Raw genomic sequence first — 24,920 nt, 5'->3', positions numbered from 1 at the left:
CCAAATTAAACTCAATGATAATTATTAATTTTCCTGCATTCAAGCTGGTTTTCATGCTGCTTCCACTTGAATATAAAAGAGACATGTTGCAGTTTTTTGCCCTGCACTCATCAGGAGACTTCGCAAGAATACCAGTATATTCTTGAAATGTTCTGATGAATGCAAGACAAAAAACTTTGGCACACCTTTTATTGCAGTAATACTCAAGTTCTGTACTACCAAGAACTACTAGATGTAAAAACAGCACTGGAGATCTGGCAGTGGTGATTTATAGACTTAGAGAGAACATGAAAGCAGAAGTAAGCCAATCAGCCACTTAAGTTACACCATTCATGGCTCATCTGTACCTTAACATGGTGAGCCTACCTCGGTTCTATAACTCCGAATATCCTTGCCTAATACAAAATCTACCAATTGCAGTTATAAATTTTCAAATTGATCTAGCAGCTAGAGATTTTAGGGAGAGTTCCAGATGTCCACAATCCTGTATGTGAAAAAGTGCTTCCTGACATCAGCCTACCTCTAACTTTCAAGTTAAAGCCGCCTTGTTGTGGATCCTCCCACTATGGGAAATAGTTTCTGTGTATTTACTCAAATTGTTTAAACATCTCAACAGATCCATCCTTGACTTTCCATAGTCAATGCAATACAATACAAAGTTGAAAGCAACTTTTTCCCTCCCAGGGTTTGAGTGTCTTTGTGGAGGTTCTCTGATCCTTGATGAAAGACAGTCACATCATGACTTCACAAAACCAAAACATTCTTGATCACAGACATTTTTACACCAATGGCCATTTAAAACCCTGATGAGCAGAAGCCATGTATTACTGGTTGAGCCACCATATGGTTTCGGAGAAATTTCTTTAGAACCTTTAAACTGTTTAAAAGTCCATTTGGGCTGTTTCAGATGCAACTCTTGAAGTGTGTGTTTCAGACTCAGGCAGGTGCCAGGGAGAGGGATGAAAGTAGATTAATACCCCTCCTCTTGTTTAAGCAGCTACTGTGAAACAACGTAGATGTCTGATCAAATTTTCGAATCACTGCACAACACTAGGAAAAGTTTTAAACGTTTTAAAGAAAGTTGCCAGAAACTTTACGATGTGGAGGTGTCTGCAGGAGTGATGGGGTGGGCACACTAAGAAGACTCACAACACCAGGTTAAAAGTCCAACAAGTTTATTTGGTAGCATGAGCTTTTGGAGCGCTGCTCCGTCAGGTGAGTGGAGAGTTGAGTTCACAAACACGGCATATAAAGACAGAGACTCAATTGCAAGATAATGGTTGGCTCGCAGTCCAACCATGATCTCTGTCAACATTTGCTGTGTTTGCGAACCCAACTCTCCACTCACCTGATGAAGGAGCAGTGCTCCGAAAGCTCGTGCTACCAAATTAACCTGTTGGACTTTAACCTGGTGACGTGAGACTATTTACAGGAACTGTATGGGCAGCTTAACAAATAATACATGGTTTCTGCTCTTTATATGTGGATCTATTCCATATACGGTCATTTTTATTCTCCTACCTCCATCCACAATTTTGTACCTCGTGTTAAAGCCTCCTCGGTTCGAATGGACACCAGAAAATTTGAAATGTCAGACAGCGTCACTTTTTCCTAAGAGGTCAAAAAATGTGCTTGTTTATCTTCAGTGGCAGAAATACACTTCAGCAATATTACAGTGACAACAACTTACTATCTATAATAGTTGCTTGCAACAAGAATCACTTACAGATCTCACTTATCTCCTTAAATGTGGAGTGGGTACTTGAGGAAAATTGAAGTGAGTCTTGAAAAACAAAACAGATTGACAAAGCAGATAGAATTTCAATCAAAGATTGTGGAAATGAGAAAACAGCTAAGGGCTTCACCTGTTAAACATTTTATTCTAAATCTTTATACTCCAATCTGGAAGACCCAGGATTCACACAGGTTTCCTGCATACAGGTCACCCTATTAAAGAATATTATTAAACGAGAAAAAGTACAGAAAAAATTTACTCAGATGCTACGGGACTTGGTGGTTTGAGGTATAGAGGGTGGATAGGTTGGGACTCTTCCCCTGAAGTATAGGAAGCTTAGGGGTGATTTTATAGAAGTCTGTAAAATAACGAGGAGTATCAGCTAGATAGTCAACATCTTTTCCCAAAGGTATGGGAGTCTAAAACTAGAGAGCATAGAAACCCTACAGTACAGAAAGAGGCCATTTGGCCCATCGAGTCTGCACCGATCACAATCCCACCCAGGCCCTACCCCGTATCGCTACACATTTACCCGCTAATCCCTCTAACCTACTCATCTCAGTACACTAAGGGGCAACTTTGGCATACCCAATGAAACTAACCTGCACATCTTTGGATTGTGGGAGGAAACCAGAGTATCCAGAGGGAACCCATGCAGATACGAGGAGAATGTGCAAACTCCACACAGTGACCCAAGCCAGGAAACGAACCCAGGTCCCTGGAGCTGTGAAGCAGCAGTGCTAACCACTGTGCTACTGTGCCACCCACAACAGGTTTAAAGTGAGGGGGGGGGGGGGGGGGGGGGGGGGGGGAGGGGGGGTACAATTTTGTCTTTTAAAAAGCATTTGGACAATCGTGGGTAAGATGGGTATAGCAGGATTTGGGCCAAACGCGGGCAATTGGGACATAAGAACATAAGAAATAGGAGCAGGAGTAGGCCATCCAGCCCTTCGAGCCTGCCCCGCCATTCAATAAGATCATGGCTGATCTGTCGCTGCTCAGTTCCACTTTCCCACCCTCTCCCCATAACCCTTAATCCCCTCTCCTATCAAAAACCCATCAACCCGCGTCTTAAAAATATTTAGCGAGGCAGCCTCCACCACTTCAACGGGCAGAGAATTCCAGAGATTCACCACCCTTTGAGTGAAGAAGTTCCTCCTCAACTCCGTTCTAAACCGCCCCCCTTTTATCTTGAGGCTGTGCCCCCTAGTCCTATTGTCTTTTTTGAGCGGGAAGAGTCTTTCCACCTCTATCCTATCCATCCCATTCATCATCTTATACGTCTCAATGAGATCTCCTCTCATTCTTCCAAACTCTAACGAGTACAAGCCCAGTTTATTCAGCCTCTCCTCATAGCTCAACCCCCTCAACTCCGGTATCAGCCTAGTAAACCTCCTCGGCACTCCCTCCAAGGTCAAAATATCCTTGCGCAGGTGCGGTGCCCAAAACTGCACACAGTACTCCAGCTGCAGCCTCACCAATGCCCTGTACAGCTGCAGCAAGACCTCCCTACTTTTATATTCAATCCCCCTCGCTATGAAGGCCAGCATCCCATTCGCCTTCCTGACCACCTGCTGCACCTGCAAGCTGGGTTTTTGCGACTCATGCACAAGGACCCCGAGGTCCCTCTGCACCGTCGCCTGCTGCAGTTTTTCGCCCCGTAAGTAATAGTCCTTCCTACCATTCTTCCTACCAAAGTGGACCACCTCACACTTGCCAACATTAAATTCCATTTGCCATTTCCTGGCCCATTCGCCCAGCCTATCTAGATCCTTCTGCAGACTCTCCACACCCTCCGCACAATTTGCCTTTCCCCCAATCTTGGTGTCATCAGCAAATTTCGACACTCTACACTCGGTTCCCTCCTCCAGATCATCTATATAAATGGTAAAAAGCTGAGGCCCCAGCACCGACCCCTGGGGCACTCCACTAGTCACCATTCGCCAATCCGAATAGCACCCGTTGACTCCCACTCTCTGCCTCCTATTTGACAACCAATCCTCTATCCACGCTAACACCCTACCCCCAACTCCATGTCCCTCGACCTTCTGCAATAACCTCTTGTGAGGCACTTTGTCAAACGCCTTCTGAAAATCTAGAAAGACCACATCCACCGGCTCTCCTCTATCCACCGCCCTAGACACATCCTCATAGAACTCCAGTAAATTTGTCAGACACGACTTCCCTTTAATGAAACCATGCTGCGTCTGCTCTATCAAGCAATTCCCTTCAAGATGCCTCGCAATTTCCTCCTTAATGACAGATTCTAACATTTTACCTACCACAGACGTTAAACTAACCGGCCTATAATTCCCCGCCTTTTGCCTGGCACCCTTCTTAAACAACGGCGTAACATTAGCCGTTTTCCAATCATCCGGCACTTCCCCGGAATCCAGCGACGTTTGGAAAATAACCACCAAGGCATCCACTATCACCTCCGCCATTTCTTTCAGAACCCTCGAATGCATTCCATCCGGTCCTGGGGACTTGTCCACAATCAGCCCCTCCAGTCTGTCGAGCACCGCCTTTCTAGTAACAGTAATGTCATTAAGACCCTCCAGTCCTACCACCTTTCCATCGCTAACACCCGGCAAATTATTCACGTCCTCCTCCGTGAAGACAGAAACAAAAAAGTTATTCAATATCTTAGCCATATCCCCATCCCCTACCACTAGGTCCCCTTTCTCATCCTCTAAAGGACCAACATTCACTCTAGCCAGCCTCTTCCTTTTTATATATTTATAAAAACTCTTGCTATCCTTTTTTATATTAAGCGCTAGCCCAGCTTCATAGCTTCTCCTACCCTTCCTTATCAACTTCTTTGTCAATCTTTGTTGACATTTAATCCTCTCCCAATCCTCTTCTCGCCCACTACTCTTAGCTACTCTAAATTCCTCCGCTTTTAGTTTAACACTTTCCTTCACCTCCTTCGTTATCCACGGCTTATTACCTCTCCTCCCACTATCCTTTTTGACCATCGGAATAAATTTCTGTTAAGCACCAAGAAAGATCTCCTTAAAGATCCTCCACTTAGTTTAACTAGCTTAGTTGTTTTAAAAGAAGGACGGCATGGACAAGTTGGGCCCGAAAGGCCTGTTTCCATGCTGTAAACCTCTGTGACTCTAAGAATTCCAGATCAATTTACAAGGTCACTTCAAATCATTTGAATCAGATCGTTTGCTTTGCATCATTTCAGACTGCTGCTGAAACTTGGCTTTGCAATTTTAGTCTTTTTTTTCTCCTCCCAATTTCTGCCTCTGTCAAAACAAAATTGCTTCAGAGCTTCTATTTTGTTTTTTTCATAAGTACAAATGAAAGATCACATACCTAACCTGTTCTGCTTCAATTATCTGAAGCCCAGTTAGCTCATGCTTATCATTCTCCTTAACAGTTATTAATGCATAGTGAGATTAAAATTTTTAGAATGGACAACTGAGCTCAAACTTTGGACAAAGTTATAAACTGTACAGCAGCTTTAGCTCCAGATTTCATTGGAAATGGAACTTGATTCATTAAAAGTCCTCAGTGGAATTACTCTCATTGCCAATTGCACATCCAAAAAATACAACAAATTAGTTTTCCACAGCAGTCAAGTTTGGGTATAGTCACAAACGGAAAGGTTTTGTAGCTTACTTTGCAGCAAGCCAGCAACTCAACTGAATGTTCAATTTCTAATCTGTTTGTCCCATCTCATGGCACTTAATTCTGACGATTGAGACAAAAGAACATTTCATCATTCACTTCATATCAACCCCATTGCAGCATTTGTGGTGAGTGTACGCTGCCTGAATTGCTATGTCTTCTTGGGTGAAGTGCAATACATGTCAACAAATAGAAGAGCTTGGAAAAGGAAAGAAATGTACAGGAAGAAATGTTGCTACATTTTGCTGCAATCTCTCACAGCTACTCTTTAATATCTAACACATTCTCCCTCTCTTGTTCTGAAGAAACATTAACCATACTTTTTCTCCTTACAGATGATGCCAAACCTGCTGAGGTTCTTGTTCCTAAATACTATATAGCTGACACTAACTCAACGGGAATCGAAAAACAGAACAGGGAATGCTGGAAATCTGAACTGACAACAAAATGCTGAAAATACAGCTGGTTACAGTAATATCCGAGAAGAGAAACAGGGTTAATGATTCAGGTCTGTGACTTTTCATCAGAACTGAAAAAGGTCAGAGATGTTATTGGTTTTAAGCAAGTGGTGTGTGGGGTATGAACAAAAGGTGGTCTGTGACAGGCTGAAAAACAGGAGAGATTGAATAACAGAAGTCTTCCAGGGCCAAAGGGAATGGCAATGGGGCAAGTCAAGAAACAAAGGATGTGCCTCGTGCAGGAGTGCTGCTGAAAGAAAGAGAAACTGGAACAAGCAAATGAGGGAAACAAAGAGGAGACAGAGATTATGGCCTGAAATTGTTGAACTCATGGATTGCTGAGACAAGAGAGACATGGCAAAGCTTTTTATACAATCATGGAATCTACAGTACAGAAAGAGGCCATTTGACCCAGTGAGCCTGCATTGACAACAATCCCACCCAGCCCCTTTCCCATAACCCTACATACATTTACCCTCCTAATCCCCCTGACACTAAGGGATAATTTAACATGACCAATCAACCTAACCCACAAATCTTTGGTCTGAGGCGAAAAACCAAAGCACCCGGAGGAAACCCACAAAGACAAGACGAAAATGTGCAAGCTCCACATAGACAGTGAACCAAGGCAAGAATTAAACCCAGCTCCCTGGCAGTGCGAGGCAGCAATGCTAGTTACTGTGCCATCGTCATCTTGCTCATATCAGGACATCCCGCAAGAATAACAGTATATGGGAAAACAACAATTTATGCTCTGAGGCCCTCAATCAAGCGAGTGTTTATACAAGATGAGATTGAACAGATTGGTAATAGGGTTACTAATTTACACCATGTTCTACAAGTGCTTGATTTGAGGTGTGCGGGTTTCTTTCATTTTGCAATATGACCAGATTATTCCACCATATTGCTTCACTCAATGACTGCACCATAAACAATAACTATTTGAAACACGTCCACATTATAAGCTCACAAGCGGAAAGCAAGAAATTACAAAGGGTTGTGAATGCAACCAATCCATCACACAAACCAGCCTCCCATCTATTGACTGTCTACACTTCCTGCTGTCTTGGCAAAGCAGCCAGCATAATTAGAAGTTTACTTATTAGTGTCATAAATCGGCTTACATTAACACCGCAATGAAGTTACTGTGAAAGTCCCCTAATCGCGAACTTCTGGCGCCTGTTCGCATACACTGAGGGAGAATTTAGCACAACCAATGCACCTAACCAGCACATCTTTCAGACTGTGGGAGGAAACCAGAGCACCTGGAAGAAACCCACACTTACATGGGAAGAACATACAAACTCCACACAGACAGTGAACAGAGCCGGGAATCGAATCCTGGTCCCTCTCACTGTGATGCAGCAGTGCTAACCACTGTGCCACCCCATGCACCCCAGACATTCTCTCTTCCACCTTCTTCCATTGGGAAAAAGATGCAAAAGACTGAGGTCACGTACCAACCGACTCAAGGACAGCTTCTTCCCTGCTGCTGTCAGATTTTTGAATGGACCTACCTCGCATTAAGTTAATCTTTCTCTACACCCTAGTTATGACCAACATTCTATACTAACTTGTTTCCTTTTCTATGAACAGTATGTTTTGTCTGTATAGTGCACAAGAAACAATACTTTTCACTGTATACTAATACACGTGACAATAATAAATCAAATCAAACAGTTTAGCAATGCAATTAACGACGTCACTAAACATGTAACAAATCTCTCCGATAAGATACTTCCGTGTTTTCCCCTATGCTGGTATTCGTGCAAAATGGTCTATCAGTGCAAGATGAAAAGCATTGACATGTCTCTTTTTTCAGTAATACTCAAGTTCTCTAATACAAGACATCTACTTGTTGAACTCAATGTTCATTCTAGAGGGTTGTAAAGTGCCTAATCGAAAGATGTTCTGAAGCTAATGTTCAGCTTCACTGGAACAATGAAGTCAGTCAAGGATAGAGACGTCAGTGTGATAACAAGGAGCAGATTTAAAATGATAGGCCATCAGAAGTTCAGGGCAATTAATAGATTCACAGACATTTACACACACAAAGCCATCAGCCCATCATGCCCACGCTGGTCAGTAAAAATCTGACTACACTAATCCCATTTTCCAGCACTTGGCCCATAGCCCTGGAGGTCACAGTAGTGCAGATGAATATCTAAATACTTGTTCAATGTTACAAGAGTTCTGACTGAACCACCTTTCCAGGCAGTGAGTTCCAGACTCCCACCAGCTTCTGGGTGAAGAAGTTTCTCCTCAACTCCCCTCTAAACCTTCTACCACTTATCTTCAAATCTCTTACCTAAAATCTGGCCCCTCTATTAATTGAAAAAGAGCCTTCCGATCCAGTCTATCTGCCCCTCATAATCTTGCACACCTTTATCAGGTCCCCTCTCAAGCTTTGTTGCTCCAAGCAAAACAGCCCCAGCCTTTCCAATCTCTCCTCATAGCTCAGACCCTCCAGTCCAATCAGTATCCTGGTAAATCATCTCTGCTCATTTTTCAGTGCAATCACATCCTTCCTATAATGCGGTGACCAGAATTGCACGCAGTACTCCAGTTGTGGCCTAACCAGCGTAATTCATGTATGCAAACAGAGGTATACCATAAAATGGTCACACCTCTAACTTTTCCCAATTCTGATGATAGGTCACAGACCCGATATGTTAACCCTTTCTCTCCACAGATAATGCCGTAACCTGCTGAATATTTCCAGCAATTTTTGTTTTTACATCGATAGATTACATTTCATTAAGGCTCCAGCACAGGTGTTGCATGAAGAAATTCCTTGCAGGTGAGGAGTTAAAGGAGTAAGAATTCCTTACCACATTAGTTAAGTGCATTGCAGCCTGCAGAAGGTAGCACTGAGCTGCTCCTCGCAACAACACTTGGTGATTGGTCATAGTGCAGCGTATTACTTCTCTGTGAAGCAACAGAGGTAAAAAACAAAGGCCAAATGTTAGTATTTTCCAGAAGGGTAAATAAAGATTTTTATTTAAATCTGTTCCTTCACAGACAAAAGGCATATTACAATGATTCATAATGTATTCTAGTTGCAAGTGTTAAGCACATCCCGCAACACAACAGTAGGCTCAAAGTTTTGAAGTGTTGTTAGCAATGAAATAGTATTGTAAAATGATCACCGATAAAGCATACCATTTTTCAATAAGTTTCTGTCTTTTTAAAAGAACCAAAAGTCTCAGCGCAAAAAGTCCATGTTGGTGTTTAGCCCTTTATGTGAGCAAAAATTTCTAATAACATTTGCACACCCTATTCCCTTCAGTCCTTTTTCATTTATCCAACTGTCCATTCTAATCTTCAGTGTTGACATAGCTTCTGCCTCAACCACTAACCCCATTCCATGGCAGAGCAGGAAATCTTAAATTGTTGTCAGTAGAGTCAAAATTAATCTTCTGCAATCATCCTTACCGAAGAGCATGAAGCCCTTCTACTCCCCAGGTTTTGCGAGATGGGATGTGCACTAGGGCTCGAGAGATGAAGAGTATAGGGATAGCGCACCAGTGCTTGGCAGCCATGCTCTTAATCAGCTTCATGAGGAAGTCACCTAATCAAAGGAAATAAAACATTTTTTTTTTGCTTTCCATACAAAGCAATTCAAAAGGCAACAACAAACAGCACCCCTGAGACAAACTACTAATTATTTCCAGACTCCAGGGTTTTGATTCAAACATGACATGCATTAGCAGTAACGAATTTCAATATACATTTGTCAATGCAAGTGCAATATGTTATCTATTAAGGATTGGCTTGGGATTAAAATATCAAAATATTTCAATCACTAACATTTTAAGGTACATCATAATTTTATCTTAACGATTGTAGCATTGATCATCAGGTTTGAACAGGGAATGATCCCTGACATACTGTTATTAAAGTGATGGAGGTTTCCTATTGAAAAACACTAGCAAACCAGACAATTTATTATACTAATGATCCAACTGTATAGTAACTACAATTATTTATTTTATATTTAGCCTTATAGCAACTACAAATCTTTATTTTGTATCCTTTCACATGACACAGATGTCGCTGGCTGGGCTGGTATTTGCTGTCCATCCCTAATTGCCCTTGAGTAGGTGGTGGTGAGCCACTGTTCCGAACTTCTGCAATCCATGTGGGGTCGGTACACACTGTTAGGGAGCAGGTTCGAGGATTTTGGTATATCGACAATGAAAGAACAGCAATATAGTTCCAAGTCAGAATGGTCTGTGACTCAGAGAGGAAATTGCAGGTAGTTTTTTTTATTCATTCGTGGGGCATGGATGTCACTGGCTGGTCAGCATTTATTGCCCATCCCTAGTTGTCCGAGGGCAGTTGAGAGTCAACCACATTGCTGGTGTTCCTGCGCATCTGCTGTCCTTCCACGTGGTGGGTTCGCAGATTGCAAGGTGCTGTCGAAGGAGGACAGAAAACCGGCTGCAGTGTCTCTAGTAGATTTTACACATTGCTGTCACTGCAGTTCGGTAGTGGGAGGTGGTGGATGGGGTGCCAATCAAGTAGGCTGCTTTAGCCTGAACGGTGTTGAACTTCTTGCATGTTATTAGAGCTGCACTCATCCAGGCAAGCAAAGAATATTCCATCACATTCCCGACGTGCCTTATAGATGATGGATGCTGTAAATACTTGTTATATATTAATTACTCACTAATTATTTAAACATTGCCAAACTAACACAGAAAACAAAACAAAAAAGAATGTTTAATTGGTCTGAGTGCAAAATAATTTCAAACTGACAATTTTCCAAACTAAATTGATGAATTGTATAAAACAGCTCCGTGGAATGGTTAATTAGATAAATGTTCAGACGGCAGGAAAATCAAAGGTTCAGTCCTCAATAACGTTGGGTCTCAGCTGCGACGGCAGAAGGAGAGAGATAACAGGGCAGTAGCAAGGAGAGAATGAGACAAATAAAAGCCAGTGCGGAATTCCATTCCTGATCATTGCCTGGTGACTTGTTCATGGATATCAGGTGAAGATAGGATTAGTGTTCAGCGATCATGCTTGATGTTCATCCATGTTGAAAAAACACCTGCCCACCTAGCTGCTAACAACATAAAGTACCAGACAGAATCTGTAAAGTCTCACTCCAGCATAAAGCAAAAAAGGGCATGAGAAAGCATGAAAAACTAATAACTGGGATACATTTTGGATTAAGGTTTGTGGTTACCAGTCACTGGTCATTATCCAAATTACACCATTAGCATGGTTAAGGCTATCACTTCATTGCAAGATGCTCTTTGTTTGCCTGTGCAACACATCGACAGCAAGTGCACTAATGCCAATGGGATCCAAATGCATAGCTCTTCCAAAAACAGCTGCTGTAGAATTTTCTTACTTGCATTCGGATATGGGCCAATGCATGACAACACTCATGCAACTCCTGTACAACAGTCCAGGCTGTTGAATGAAGTTGTTTCAGCAGATTTAGAGATCTGTTTAGTTGTTTACCTTAGCTACAGAATGCTTGTACATTATTTTGGATCTGAAGTCCATTCCTCCAGGTCACCATTTAAATGACTCCAACAGATGGGATTCATACAACTAAATGCTGAAAAATTCTTAACCAGTACCATATAAAGTCCAAATTACCTTCCATGTTAGAACAAGGGTACAAAAACCAGTGGTTACGATCAACAAAGCTTTGACTATTTCATTCAACAGAGAAGTAATTTGTTACAACTCAGTCAAGAATACCTTTTACACACTATATTGTACAAATCACAAGAACCTACCTTTGAATTCTTCAGGCACATTTTCGACAAAATCAACAAAAAATGTCTGCAACTTCTCAGCAAGAACTGGACAGCTGCCAATCACTTGATCAGGAGATCTGAAAAGTAGAAATGCAGTTACATACCAAAACAGATAAAGATCACATGTCACAAATAACCAGCATATTAAGACATTAAAGTACTTACCTGCTGTAAAATGTACTTTCAGAAAGAGCATCCATCACTGGTCCACAGATAAACTTAAAATTTAAAAAAAATTAATTAATATAGTTTGAACCTGAAAGTAAATCATTTGATTTGAAAGAAAAGCAGGGTTATGAAAAAAATGGGGACCAAAAGATGGAAGTAGGAGAAAATCAGTATCGTAATACCAATAAATAAACTAAACTGATTTTCTCCTACTTCCATCTTTTGGTCCCCATTTTTTTCATAATCCTGGCTTACATTAACACTGCAATTACGTTACTGTGAAAACTTCCTAGTCGCCATACTCTGACACCTGTTCGGGTACGGGGAGAATTTAGCACGGCCAATGCACCTAACCAGCATGTCTTTTGGACTGTGGGAGGAAACCAACGCAGACAGAGGGAGAACACGCAGACTCCGCACAGACAGTGATCCAAGCCAGGAATTGAACCCAGGTCCCTGGCGCTGTGAGGCAGCAGTCCTAACCACTGTGCCACCATGCCGAGTAGAAAAAGGATAGGTAGAAAGGATTAAAAGATACGCAATTCGAGAACTTTAGTAGGAATATAGGATTGTCTGCATTCAAGTAAAAATATCCTTCATGTAATTATAAATTAAAGCAGCTTCAAAGTTACCACATGACACCTTTCCTATGTCACATAATACACGTTAAACATCATTCTTGAATGCTGCAGATTGAAAGTTCCAATCGCAGGACATGCTGGTCTCTGAAACAGGATGCCAGCATTACCCAATGTTGACCCAAATTAAAAACCTTGATTGAAGCAACAACACCTGGAAACCTGCATCATGACCAAAGCTACGATCTTTGTTTATTTCTGTTGTCGGCAAACCAGGAACCTGCTGTCAACAAGCTGTCGCTTATCAAACGTAGCCAATTTCAGAAACTTACCTCACACAGTTCCTGAGTTCTGAAAGGATATTTCATGACACCAAGATCCAGAAACTGGAACAGGCCTTCTTTCATTGCAGTTTTGTTTTCACTTTCGAACATTCGTTTATAAGCACAAAGGAGCCAAGATGTGTGGAAAAGTGCATGACCTACAGGTAATACATAAACTATTCAATAACCAACTTCATAGATTATAGATCATAGAATTCCAACAGTGCAGGAGGCCTTTTAGCCTATCGAATCTGCACCAACCTTAATCTCACCCAGCCCTTACCCCCATAGCCCCACTTATTTACCCTGCTAATCTCCTGACACTATGGTCAATTTAGCATGGCCAATCAATCCAGCCTGCATATCTTTGGACTGTTGGAGGAAACCAGAACACCAGAGGAAACCCACTCAGACATGGGGAGAATGTGCAAACTCCACACAGTGACCCAAGCCGCGAATCGAACCTGGGTCCCCGACACAACGAGACAGCAGCACTAACCACTGTGTCAACCCAACTTCAATCTCTGCTTTTTTTTAAATCTATTCCCCAAAATAAAACCATTATACATTCAGGATCTAATGTAACTCAATCCCCTATATCATCTATATAAAAGATAAAGTCGCCATAGTCTGCTACCTCTTTTGTGTATCTGGTGATTTAACCCAAGGGTCACCACACCTCATGCAAGGGGCAAGGTTGAGAAGGCGGAGCCTTCATGAATAACCTCAGCTGGTACGGGAATTGAACTGACGGTGTCAGCGTCGCTCTGCATCACTAATCAGCTCTCCAACTAATTGACCCCCTTTATATAGGTATAATGCAAACACTTTCAAATATATGGCATTTTTAATTTGATTCAACGTCTTTCTCTTCCATACCCCTTTCCATCCCATCACATATAAAATAGTGATTTCCACACAATCAGAGGTTAGGAAAGGCAGTTCAGACGGTTTTACGTACTAGTGAATAATGAAACATTAATGATTAAAGAACTGAAGGGTCTTTCTTTTGGAGGACAGAAGCCTGGGAAAGAATTTGAAAAGTTGGATGACAGTGTAATCCGTTCAACAATTCAACTATTTAAGAGTTTGTTCTAAATTGGAAGCCCTACAATTGAATCAGATTCTTTAGCTCAAATTTTCTTCCGTTATCTTCCTGATTTACACAACCTCAGGTGGACTGTTCTGATATTCATACCTACCCTTCCTACCAAGTGTGATTTAAAATATAGCAAAGAAAATAAACAAATTAGATAAGATAAAAATGTTCAACTAACTGAAATTTCGCTTAATAGGCACAGAAGAAATGCCTGTTTTTCTTTGTAATAAACTTGGTAAATTGCAAATAAAGTGACTGATCTTTTAAGGTTTTGGTTCTAAAGAACAGAGATTAGCTCTTGCAGCAGATAGGTTTGTTATTATCTATACAGGAATAAAGAACACGGGGACAGGAACTTCTTCTGTCAGAGGGTAGTAAACCTTTGGAATTCTCTGCCCATTGAAGCAGTGTTTTTAAAAAGGGATGTGAACATGCATGCACACACACAGGAACATAAACCATGAGCAAATTGTCCCTTCTGCTACACAACTGAATTATTACTGTATTGATGGCAAACATATAAGATCCTGAGGGGGCTTGACGGGGTAGATTGAGAGATGTTTTCACTAATGGGAGAGTCTCAAACAAGGGCACATAGCTACAAGGTAAAGGGCCAGTCACTTAAAACTGAAGTGTGTAGAAATTTCTTCTTGCAAAGGGAGGTGAATCTCTGGAATTCTCTGTCCCAAAAGGGTAGTGGAGGCTGGTTCATTGGAAATATTTAAAGAGGAGGTGGATATGTATTTGACAGATTGAAGTATAGAGAGCCATGGAGAAATGGCATAAGAAACGAGTTGAGGCCGGTATAGATCAGCCATGATCGTATTTAAGAACATAAGAAGTAGGTGCAGGAGTAGGCCACCTAGCCCTTCGAGCCTGCCCCGCCATTCAATAAGATCTTGGCTGATCTGAAGTGGCTCAGTTCCACTTTCCCGCTTTCTCCCCATAACTCTTAATTCCCCTGTCTATCGGAAACCTATCTACCCATGTCTTAAATATATTCAGCGAGGTAGCCTCCACCACTTCAACGGGCAGAGAATTCCAGAGATTCACCACCCTTTGAGTGAAGAAGTTCCTCCTCAACTCCGTTCTAAACTGCCCCCCTCCTTATCTTGAAGCTGTGCTTATTTAATGGCAGGACAAGCCTGAAGGGCCTGGTAGCCTACTCCTGCGTCTATTTCTTGTGTCCAAGTGGTGAAAGTTCTCTCTCAGTGCTGCGAGGAGTGAAGGATTTTGATCCAGCCACAATGAAGGAGTAGCAATAAATTTTCAAGATGAGAGACGTGGAACAGAACTTGCAAATGGTGCTGTTTCCATGCATCTGCTGCCACTTGTCTTTGTAGGTGGTAGAGGTCATGGATTTGTGTGGTGCTGTCAAGAGCTTTGGCAAGTTGTTGCAGTGCGTTTTGTACCTGATGCTCACTGCTGCCATTGAGAACGGGCAGTGCATGTTTAAGATGGTGGAAGGGGTGCCAATCAAACAGATTACTTCGCTCAGGCAAGTGAAGAACACTCCATCACATTCCTCACTTATGCCTTATAGATCGTGGAAAGGATGTGGGGAGTCGTGGGGAGTCACTCCCCACACAATTCTGAGCCTCTGATTTGCCCTTGTTGTCTCAAAATTAACATGGCTGGTTCAGACACATTTTTGGTCAATGGTAACCCCAGGGATGTTTGTAGCGGGAGATGCAGCGGTGATAATCCCATCGCATGTTAAGGGGAGGCTGTTGGATTCTTCTTGGAGGTATTCATCACTTGGTGCCTGTGGGGCAAAGTGTTACTTGCCACTTATCAGCCCATGTCCAAATGCACGAATGTTGCCCCAGTTTTGCTGAATGTGGGCACTGACCCTTAATTATCTGATAAATTGTGAATGGTGTTGTTATTTTGTAGGGGTCCTGCCTCAGTTACTCTGTAAGCTCAGACCACTAAGGGCTAAGAAGCCAATCTTCCAAAGCAAGTGAATGGCATCTTGTATTCTGCATTCAAGGACTAGGTAAAGATATTGGTAAATAATGCAGTGAAAAAACAAAATGTGTCATAATTATTACCTTGATCACTGTAAACAGTGGCATCCATTAAACTCTTGAGCCGTGGCAAAACTGGCCTTATGACATGAACCTAAAATACAAAACCAAAAGGATTAAGTTCCATCTGCCTCACGTATTGTTACGACCAAGCCCCAGATGAGGTCCCCCAAAAGCTGGTGATCTGGGCAAGTCCCCTTGATTGGTCATCATCCGGCTGGGATATCTTAAAGATTGTACAAACCCAGTTGAGGAGGGATGACTGGCTCCATTTCTTTATAAAACCCACCCTTCTGCTGGTAGCAACAAAAAAAGGTTTAATCTAACAGGGTTTCCTTTCCCATGAATACCTTTTCCAGGCCCAACAGTTATGTTTAAAAAGGAGCCAAATGAACCAGGCTTTCTAAAGCTAAAGGTAAAGTTTATTAACTATTAAAAGGTAAAGAGAAATAGTAAAACACATGCATCCACATTCATCCAGATTAGAAGAATCAAGTTCAATAGTAAGTAAATGTTGTTAAATGAAACATTCCTCAAGTTGCAAGAAATAGATGATGGCATATTGCAACAATAAAGGTTGATTCCAATAGCTGATTGACTTTCATTCAATGAGAGTTTCAAATATTCCTGCAAAACCTGATTTATTTTGTAGGGGCCCTGCCTCAGTTACTATATTTCTTTCACTGGGGGAAAACTCTCAGCTACTTTTCTCACAGCACACAATCAAGACAGACAGAACATGTACCCTCAGGCTGGTAGCAAGCAGGCTTTCAACCTCCTCCTGTGCATATTTCAAATGGAGGCCCAGCATACACAGGGCTCATCTAGGTGATTATATCCTGGCTCTTTGGATGAGATAGCTATTATGTTCCTTTGTCTTTACTGAAGACGGTACCCAGTCTTTGGATGGTTTTACAAACACCCTGTCTAGAAGCACAGGGAGGGATCATAGTGATTCTATGATATTATTCCTTACAGAAACACCCTACAGCCATTCCTGTCAGTGACTGGAGGCTGGGTCCATTTTTCAAATATAAAAACTCATGCTTTTTTATTTCAGTTTATAATTCCAGGGCTTCTTCTCATCATAACAGTATGCAGTTACTCTTAGAAATCATGACCACTGAAGCACGTTGTCTAAAAATTTAGTTTATTAACTTCTTCAACTCTGTAATGATGCCTATATATAAACACAAAGAAAAAAGAAGAAACAGCATCTGGGCTATCAAGCCCACCTCATCCAGAAATGGGACTATGAAGCTACACCAGTCACTCACACATATTGTCATTTCCCAATCTCATGGGAGAGTTTCAAAAAAAACACAGACAGAAAAATTGAGAACTTTTTCTCCAACTCACAAAGGCAATTCAGCAAAGCTCCAGGAAGACAATACCACATCAACTTTCCCAAATCCACAATTTATCCAACACAAAAGGGAAATGAACTTGTCCAGTTTCTTTTTGAAGAACTGCAAAGGAGGCAGAATGAAGAATTCATACTTGCCACATGCCTTAGCAATCTACTTGGAGAGTAATGACTTGCTATTCAAAGTAACGTGCAATTAGATTACATGAACCAGTAACTAGTTCCTTCATCATTTTTCAAACCTTGATCATACTTCCACTAAACTTGTATTTTTCTACTGAAAATTGCCCAACTCCTGTGGCCTACTATGACAACTAAAACTCCAAAATCTAACTATTATCATGGGGTGGCACGGTGGCATTGCTGCTTCAATGCTGGGTTTAATTCCAGGCTTAGGTAACTGTGTGCATGGGTTTCCTCCAGGTGCTCCGTTTCCTCCCACAGTCCAAAGATGTCAGATAAGGTGGATTGGCCATGCTAAATTGCCCCTTTGTGTCAGGGGGATTAGCAGGGCAAATCTGTAGGGTTACGGGAATAGGAACTGGGTGGGATTGTGGTCAGTGCAGACTCAAAGGGCCAAATGGCCTGCTTCTGTGCTGCAGGAATTCTATGATGCTATTACATCATTGTCAAAAAGAGACAGAAGGTGTTTATGCATCTTTAATGGTTTATCCATATGACTTTTGAGTTCCCCTTAGCTTCGTGGGTATCTGGTACTTAGACATCAGACAGTGAATATACTCTCAAAAGCTAAGATTCATTCATGAGATCACACATGAAATGTCACACATAGAATCCCAAAGTTTTCAGTTAATAGTCCATTCCATTTATTAGCTCAGGGTGATGCTATACCCATGATACAGATGTGGCAGTTTTCAAAGGGACAGGTCTCCAAAAACTAGACAGGAACTACTCACTTGATTTTCTTCCAGGATCTCCATTATTAAAATATAATTTTCCCATAACTGTACAAGCTGTTTGCTTTTTTCACCCGACCACCAGAATAGGCACGTGTCTAAAATAAAAAGAAATCAAATTAGAATGGAATATCCAGTTTATTTCTATTTCCTTTTCATTCATTGTGTATCTACCTTGTGATCTCTTCAATTGATGTCCCAATGCAAATAATCTATGCTTGTTTATTCTCATCATTTTGAGTATCTATGAAATCCTGCCGCAATCACATTTTAAGAACACAAAGCTTTAGGCGCTCAGAGCTTTACTCAATATTCACTTCATGTACATGGGGTCATTCTCACCATCTTGTGGCAAGGAGCTCAAAATCATGTAGAATAGCAAAGGCGTGGTGTAGCAATCACTTCAGACATAGTTATCTTGATATCTTTACTTTTGTGCTCATCCCTTCTTGATACAAATCCTCAACCTGCCTTAACTTTATTTTGCCTCACAACTCACTTTTAGCAATGTGCGTCAATCTGCATTCTTCATGATTTATTATTGTCACATGTATCTACAGTGAAAAGTACTGTTTCTTGCATGCTATACAGACAAAACATACCATTCATAGAGAAGGAAACAAGTCACAGCCAGGGTGTAGAGAAGGATCAACTTAATGCAACGTCAGTCCATTCAAAAGTCTGACATCAGCAAGGAAAAAGCTGTTCTTGAGTCAGTTGGTACGTGGCCTTAAGCTTTTGTATTCTTTTTCCCCAAAGGAAGAAGGTGGCAGAGAGAATGTCTGGGGTGTGTCACGTCTTTGATTATGCTGGCTGCTTTGCTGAGGCAGCGGGAAGTGTAGACAGAGTCAATGGATGGGAAGCTGTTTTACCTGATGGATTGGGCTACATTCATGACCTTTCGTAGTTCCTTGTGGTCTTGGGAAGAGCAGGAGCCATACCAAGCTGTGAAACAACCAGAAAGAATGCTTTCTATAGTGCAACTGTAAAAACTGGTGGGAGTCATTGCTGACATGCCAAATTTCCTTAGTCTTCTGCGAAAGTAGAGGCGTTGGTGGGCTTTCTTAATTATAGGACAGGTTGTTGGTGATCTGGACACTTAAAAACCTGAAGCTCTCGGCCCTTTCTACTTCATCCCCATTGATGTAGACAGGGCCACATTCTCCTTTACACTTCCTGAAGTCGATGACATTCTCCTTTGTTTTGTTGACATTGAGGGAGAGATTATTGTTGCTGCACCAGTTCACCAGATTCTCTATCTCATTCCTGTACTCTCATGTCATTTTTTGTTCCAACACATTGAGACATGTGGTATTTGAGTCATAACTCTAGATCTTATTCTTGTTGACAACTGCAGTTCCTCTCATTCCCCATATTAAACAGTGCATGACACTTACCTCCCCACTCTCATAGCCAGTTTACTTCTGTTTTTCAGTCTTTTCAGCATTTTGTTACCCCCACCCCCACTTTGCTACCCACAAACTTTGATATTTAACTTTTGTTTCCAAATAAAGATCGTACAATGACTCTGTACACACAAAAATAAGTCCCAACGCCAGGACATTCTCGTCAATTTTTTTAACCTATCGGTACATCTGCTTTTGCCTTTTGGCCATAGGCTTCAATTTTCTCAACAAAAATCCTTATGCAAAATGTTATTAAATGTTTGCAAAATCTTCATAAACGACAACCAACATATACCCTAATTTCCTTTTTTGTGCTTGGAGCTTATATGGAACTATTTTATTCCTGCTAGCGATGCTCAATCAGTAAAGGTAGCTAAGAGGCGATTTGATGTTCTAACTGCAGTTGCCCAAGTGTTCAACACATTTTGGAAAAGGAAACCGTAAAAATCTAAACCAGCAGATATCAAGGAAAGTGTGTAAACCGACAACTTGCAATGTGGGAACAGGGGCAGAAACAACTGTATCAGATCTCAGAAACCCAGATGAGAGTTGAAACTGAGATTTTCTCAGGAGACTAAGGAAATTTGGCATGTCAGCTACAACTCTCACCAATTTTTACAGATGCACTATAGAAGGCATCCTTTCTGATTGTATCACAGCTTGGTATGGCTCCTGCTCTGCCCAAAACCACAAGAAACTACCAAAAGTTGTGAATGTAGCCCAATCCATCATGCAAACTAGCCCCCCCAACCACTGACTCCGTCTACACTTCCCACTGCGTCAGAAAAGCAGCCAGCATAGTCAAGGACACCACGCACCTCAGACATTCTCTCTTCCACCTTCTTCCATTAGGAAGAAAGATACAAAAGTCTGAGAACACACAGCAACCGACTCGAGAAGATCAGGCTGTTGAATGGATCTACTCATATTAAGCTGATCTTTGTCTGCTATCTTTCCTAGCTATGATTAACTCTATACTCTGCATCCTATCCTTTCCTACTCCCGTGTACTCTACGAACAGCATATTTTATATTGCGCACAAGAAAGAATACTTTTCACTGAATTCCAATACAAGACAATAATAAATCAAATAAAAAAGACAAAATAACTTGTAGCCAGGACCATCACATTGTCTCTATTTTGGTGAGTGGAATGTTCAGGAGTTGATAGGTGTAGAAGGCAAGAGTTTTCCCAGGTTTGAATGGACAAAGATGGACTTAGAACCAAGATAATGATCGGATTAAATCGGCCTCCATAGGCTTTGCTACACAAAGCAGAGATTCCCAAGCACAGAAATGCTAGAGCCTTTAACACGTTGCACTGGTACCTGGGGCACGACCAGAAGCAGTTACGAGGAGATCACACTTCTATCGAGGGCCGAACAGTTTGATACCACTGGTTTGTTACCACTGCTCAGCCATAGCATGTCAAATCATACTTATGCTGAACAAAATATAACCACTGTCATCAGTAATGGATATCACTTCAAATCATTTCAGAATTTGAAAAAAGGGGATAAATAGTTTTTAAAGTTTATTTATAAGTCACAAGTAGGCTTACGTTAACACATTAATATTGAAGTTACTGTGAAAATCCCCTAGTCACCACACTCCTGTTCAGGTACACTGAGGGAGAGTTTAGCACGGCAATGCACCTAGCCAGCAAGCCTTTCAGACTGTGGGAGGAAACCAGAGCACCTGGAGGAAACCCACACAGACACAGGGAGAATGTGCAGATTCCATCCAAACGGTGACCCAAGCCCGGAATCAAACCCGGGTGCCTGCAGAGTCGCTGAGCAGAGACTGATAGCCAAGTTCCGCACATGAGGACGGTCTCAACAAGGATCTTGGGTTCATGTCACACTATCTGTAACCCCTGTGACTTGCCTGGGTTTGCAAAACCTCACTTACTGTACTGTCTGGAGACAATACACATCTCTCTAACCTGTGATCAGTGCTCCTTCCACTCACATTGTCGGCCACTTTAAGACTTGAACAGCAGGTTAGGTGTAAAGATTCACATTCTAATCAGTAATTTGTAAACTGTCTGTGCTTTATATGCTCTGTCCAAGGCCAGAACTCTCCATTCACCTGACGAAGGGACTAACCCTGAAAGCTTGTGAGTTTACTATCAAATAAATCGGTTGGACTTAAACCTGGTGTTGTCAGACTTTTTACTTTGTTTACCCCAGTCCAAAGCTGGCATATCCACATCCTGATGCTGAGGCAGCAGTATTTATGGTCTAACCACTGTGCTGCAGTGCCACCCATTGGCTCTGTCATCCCCACCTCCAGCAACAACTGTTGTCAATTCTTATAAATATTAAGAGGTCTTCAACGCACCAGATTCAGCCTGGTGCTCTGAGCAGATTTCACTCTTCAATATGTTCGAGGCATCCACAGCTCTTTTCAGCAGGTACATGGCTCTCTTACGGGACAAGCTATCTGGCTGCATCAATCCCCTCTGCACCACCTCCCAAAACTCCGGGCAAGTTCGGAGGTCGGGGGTCTCGGGGGGTGACTGTTCTCTGGTGCAAAACAGCAGATGCTGAGGAAGCGAGCTCAAGAGCAGCAGGAGCCTGGACACAGGGCCGCTCTTCTCCCAAAGTTTCACTCCATCCCAGATGTGTTGGACGGTGAGGGATTTCTGCAACGAGCTGCCCGGCTTGGGAAGCAGAGCCGGGATTAGCCCGGTCACTATCCTGGAGGCCACGCTGTCCTCTCCCACCTTTAGGGCGCTCAGAGTCAGTGGCAGCAGCTCCTCCTCCGTCCCAACCCCTCGCTCCTGTAGCAGCGGCGCCGTCTTCACCAGCACCTCGATGGCGACCTGGATGTCCGAGTACTCGGGGCTTTGGGGCTCCTCTTTCCCGGCGAGCGAGTCAGCCCTGCCCCGCTCCCGGGCGTAGCTCCGCAGATCCCGCAGGGAAGAGGCGGTGATGTCTTGCAGCAGGGCCGGCGGGGCCTGCCGGCAGCAGGCCTGGAGCAGAGCGCAGAGAGAGTGCACCAGCCGCCGGCCCGGCTCCTCGAACTGGCCCCCCGGCCCTTCCAAGCGCAAGCCCCGCAGCAGCGGCAGGCACCAGCCGACGGTCAGCTCCCGCAGGCAGCTCGGCAGATCCCCCTGCTCCTCCGGCTGGGCGGCCGGGCCCCGGGACTCAGACTGGCCGCCGCCGGGACCGGGGCCCAGCTTCTCCACCAAGAGGCGCAGCATCTCCACTCGGTCGGCGTCGGGCGGCCTGCTGTCCTCTCCCTCCCGGCACCAGCGGCACAATTCCCGCAAGGTGGAGGGGCACGGGCCATGGCCGAGCCGCAGCAGTAAGTCCGCCACTAGCAGCGGGTTCATGCTGCCCGAGACCAGCCGGCACCAACCGCCGGACGGACCACTTCCGGTGGAGGGTGCGCCACACTCACAAACGACCGCCGGAAACATTTTTGCTCTCGATAAGAAAATGTCGCGACGCTGGGTACAGAAAAAAACACACGCAGTTCAAATCTCGCTCATTTTCACACCTTCAAAAAAAGTGACCATGTGACGGCTTCAATTTTTTTCATTTGTGTTATTTCTAAAACAAACCCAGCTTGCAGGTGCAGCAGGTGGTCAGGAAGGCGAATGGGATGCTGGCCTTCATAGCGAGGGGGATTGAATATAAAAGTAGGGAGGTCTTGCTGCGGCTGTATAGGGCATTGGTGAGGCCGCAGCTGGAGTACTGTGTGCAGTTTTGGGCGCCGTACTTACGCAAGGATATTTTGGCCTTGGAGGGAGTGCAGAGGAGGTTTACTAGGCTGATACCGGAGTTGAGGGGGTTGAGCTATGAGGAGAGGCTGAATAAACTAGGCTTGTACTCGTTAGAGTTTAGAAGAATGAGGGGAGATCTCATTGAGACGTATAAGATGATGAATGGGATGGATAGGATAGAGGTGGAGAGACTCTTCCCGCTCAGAAAGGACAGTAGGACTAGGGGGCATAGCCTCAAGATAAAGGGGGGGGCGGTTTAGAACGGAGTTGAGGAGGAACTTCTTTACTCAAAGGGTGGTGAATCTGTGGAATTCTCTGCCCGTTGAAGTGGTGGAGGCTGCCTCGCTAAATATTTTTAAGACGCGGGTTGATGGGTTTTTGATAAGAGAGGGGATTAAGGGTTATGGGGAGAGGGCGGGAAAGTGGAACTGAGCCACGAGAGATCAGCCATGATCTTATTGAATGGCGGGGCAGGCTCGAAGGGCTAGATGGCCTACTCCTGCTCCTATTTCTTATGTTCTTAGAACAGTGCTTCGGTCCATATTTCCATGATTACGATCTCGGAAATGATTCTTACGTTAGGGCGCAACATGGGCGGGAACATTGGTGATGTCGGAGGGTTGCGTGATGACATCGGGACGCTGTATAACCGCGCGGGCGCGCCGGAACAAGATGGCGATGGCGGAACATAGACATATAGTCTGTCTCCTCTGTTAATGTGCAACCCCTGGGGGGTGACAGGGTTTGTGTTTGGACAGGAGGCCAACTTCCCCACCCACTCACCCCCCCTCCCCCCACCCCAGAGAAAGGAACCTTGGGTGGGAAACCCAGGCACCCATCATTAGGTTGCCAACTCGAGGGATTGATGATCATAGGGAGGACTCTGCAGCAGCCCTGGAGAAAAGACACCTGTTGGACGAGGTGGGCTCGAGGAGGAGTTCTTGGAATGCTGCCGGGATAATTTCCTTGAACAGTGTGTGTTGGAGCCGACGAGGGAGCAAGCTATCTTGGATCTGGTGCTATGTAATGAGGCGGGTAGAATTAGGGACCTTGCGGTGAAGGATCCTCTTGGAGAGAGTGATCATTGTATGGTGGAGTTTCTGGTGCAGATGGAGGAGGAGAAAGTGGGTTCCCGGACGCGCGTCCTTTGTTTGAATAGAGGGGAGTATGGTAGGATGAGAGAAGAATTGGCGAATGTGGACTGGGGGAATGTGTTGGAAGGTAGGTCTGCTGAGGAGCAGTGGAGGATCTTTAAGGAGATCTTTCTTGGTGCTCAGCAGAAATTTATTCCGATGGTTAAAAAGGACAGTAGGAAGAGAGGTAATAAGCCGTGGATAACGAAGGAGGTGAAGGAAAGTGTTAAATTAAAAGCGGAGGAATTTAGAGTAGCTAAGAGCAGTGGGCGAGAAGAGGATTGGGAAAGGTTTAAATGTCAACAAAGATTGACAAAGAAGTTGATAAAGGAGGGTAGGAGAAGCTATGAGGCTGGGCTAGCACTTAATATAAAAAAGGATAGCAAGAGTTTTTATAAATATATAAAAAGGAAGAGGCTGGCTAGGGTGAACGTTGGTCCCTTAGAGGATGAGAAAGGGGAGCTAGTGGTAGGGGATGGGGATATGGCGAAGGTCTTGAATAACTTTTTTGTTTCTGTCTTCACGGAGGAGGACGTGAATAATTTGCCGGGTG

The 24,920-nt window shown here is 43.4% G+C and overlaps 1 protein-coding gene across 2 annotated transcripts in view; it reads right to left on the bottom strand.

The window, feature by feature from the left end:
- The window catches only part of tarbp1 (TAR (HIV-1) RNA binding protein 1), a 162,806-nt gene extending 139,959 nt beyond the window's left edge, over positions 1–22,847 (bottom strand). For both annotated transcript variants that reach the window (XM_080200799.1, XM_080200800.1), the window contains exons 1-9: positions 21,845–22,847; positions 18,097–18,194; positions 15,838–15,907; positions 12,694–12,842; positions 11,781–11,833; positions 11,595–11,692; positions 9,271–9,406; positions 8,667–8,763; positions 1,522–1,611 (exon numbers count right to left, since the gene is read on the bottom strand). In XM_080200799.1, the coding sequence (XP_080056925.1) occupies positions 1,522–1,611; positions 8,667–8,763; positions 9,271–9,406; positions 11,595–11,692; positions 11,781–11,833; positions 12,694–12,842; positions 15,838–15,907; positions 18,097–18,194; positions 21,845–22,841 (1,788 nt within the window). In that variant the 5' untranslated portion in view covers positions 22,842–22,847. The remainder of the gene's footprint in view (positions 1–1,521; positions 1,612–8,666; positions 8,764–9,270; positions 9,407–11,594; positions 11,693–11,780; positions 11,834–12,693; positions 12,843–15,837; positions 15,908–18,096; positions 18,195–21,844) is intronic.
- Between the last annotated feature and the right edge of the window lie 2,073 nt (positions 22,848–24,920).

The sequence above is a fragment of the Carcharhinus amblyrhynchos genome, chromosome 12, assembly GCF_965287045.1.
Source record: "Carcharhinus amblyrhynchos chromosome 12, sCarAmb.v2.hapA, whole genome shotgun sequence".
Classification (NCBI taxonomy): Eukaryota; Metazoa; Chordata; class Chondrichthyes; order Carcharhiniformes; family Carcharhinidae; genus Carcharhinus; species Carcharhinus amblyrhynchos.
The sequence above is the reverse complement of the archived record's forward strand: the minus strand, read 5'-3'. Positions and strand labels throughout refer to the sequence as shown.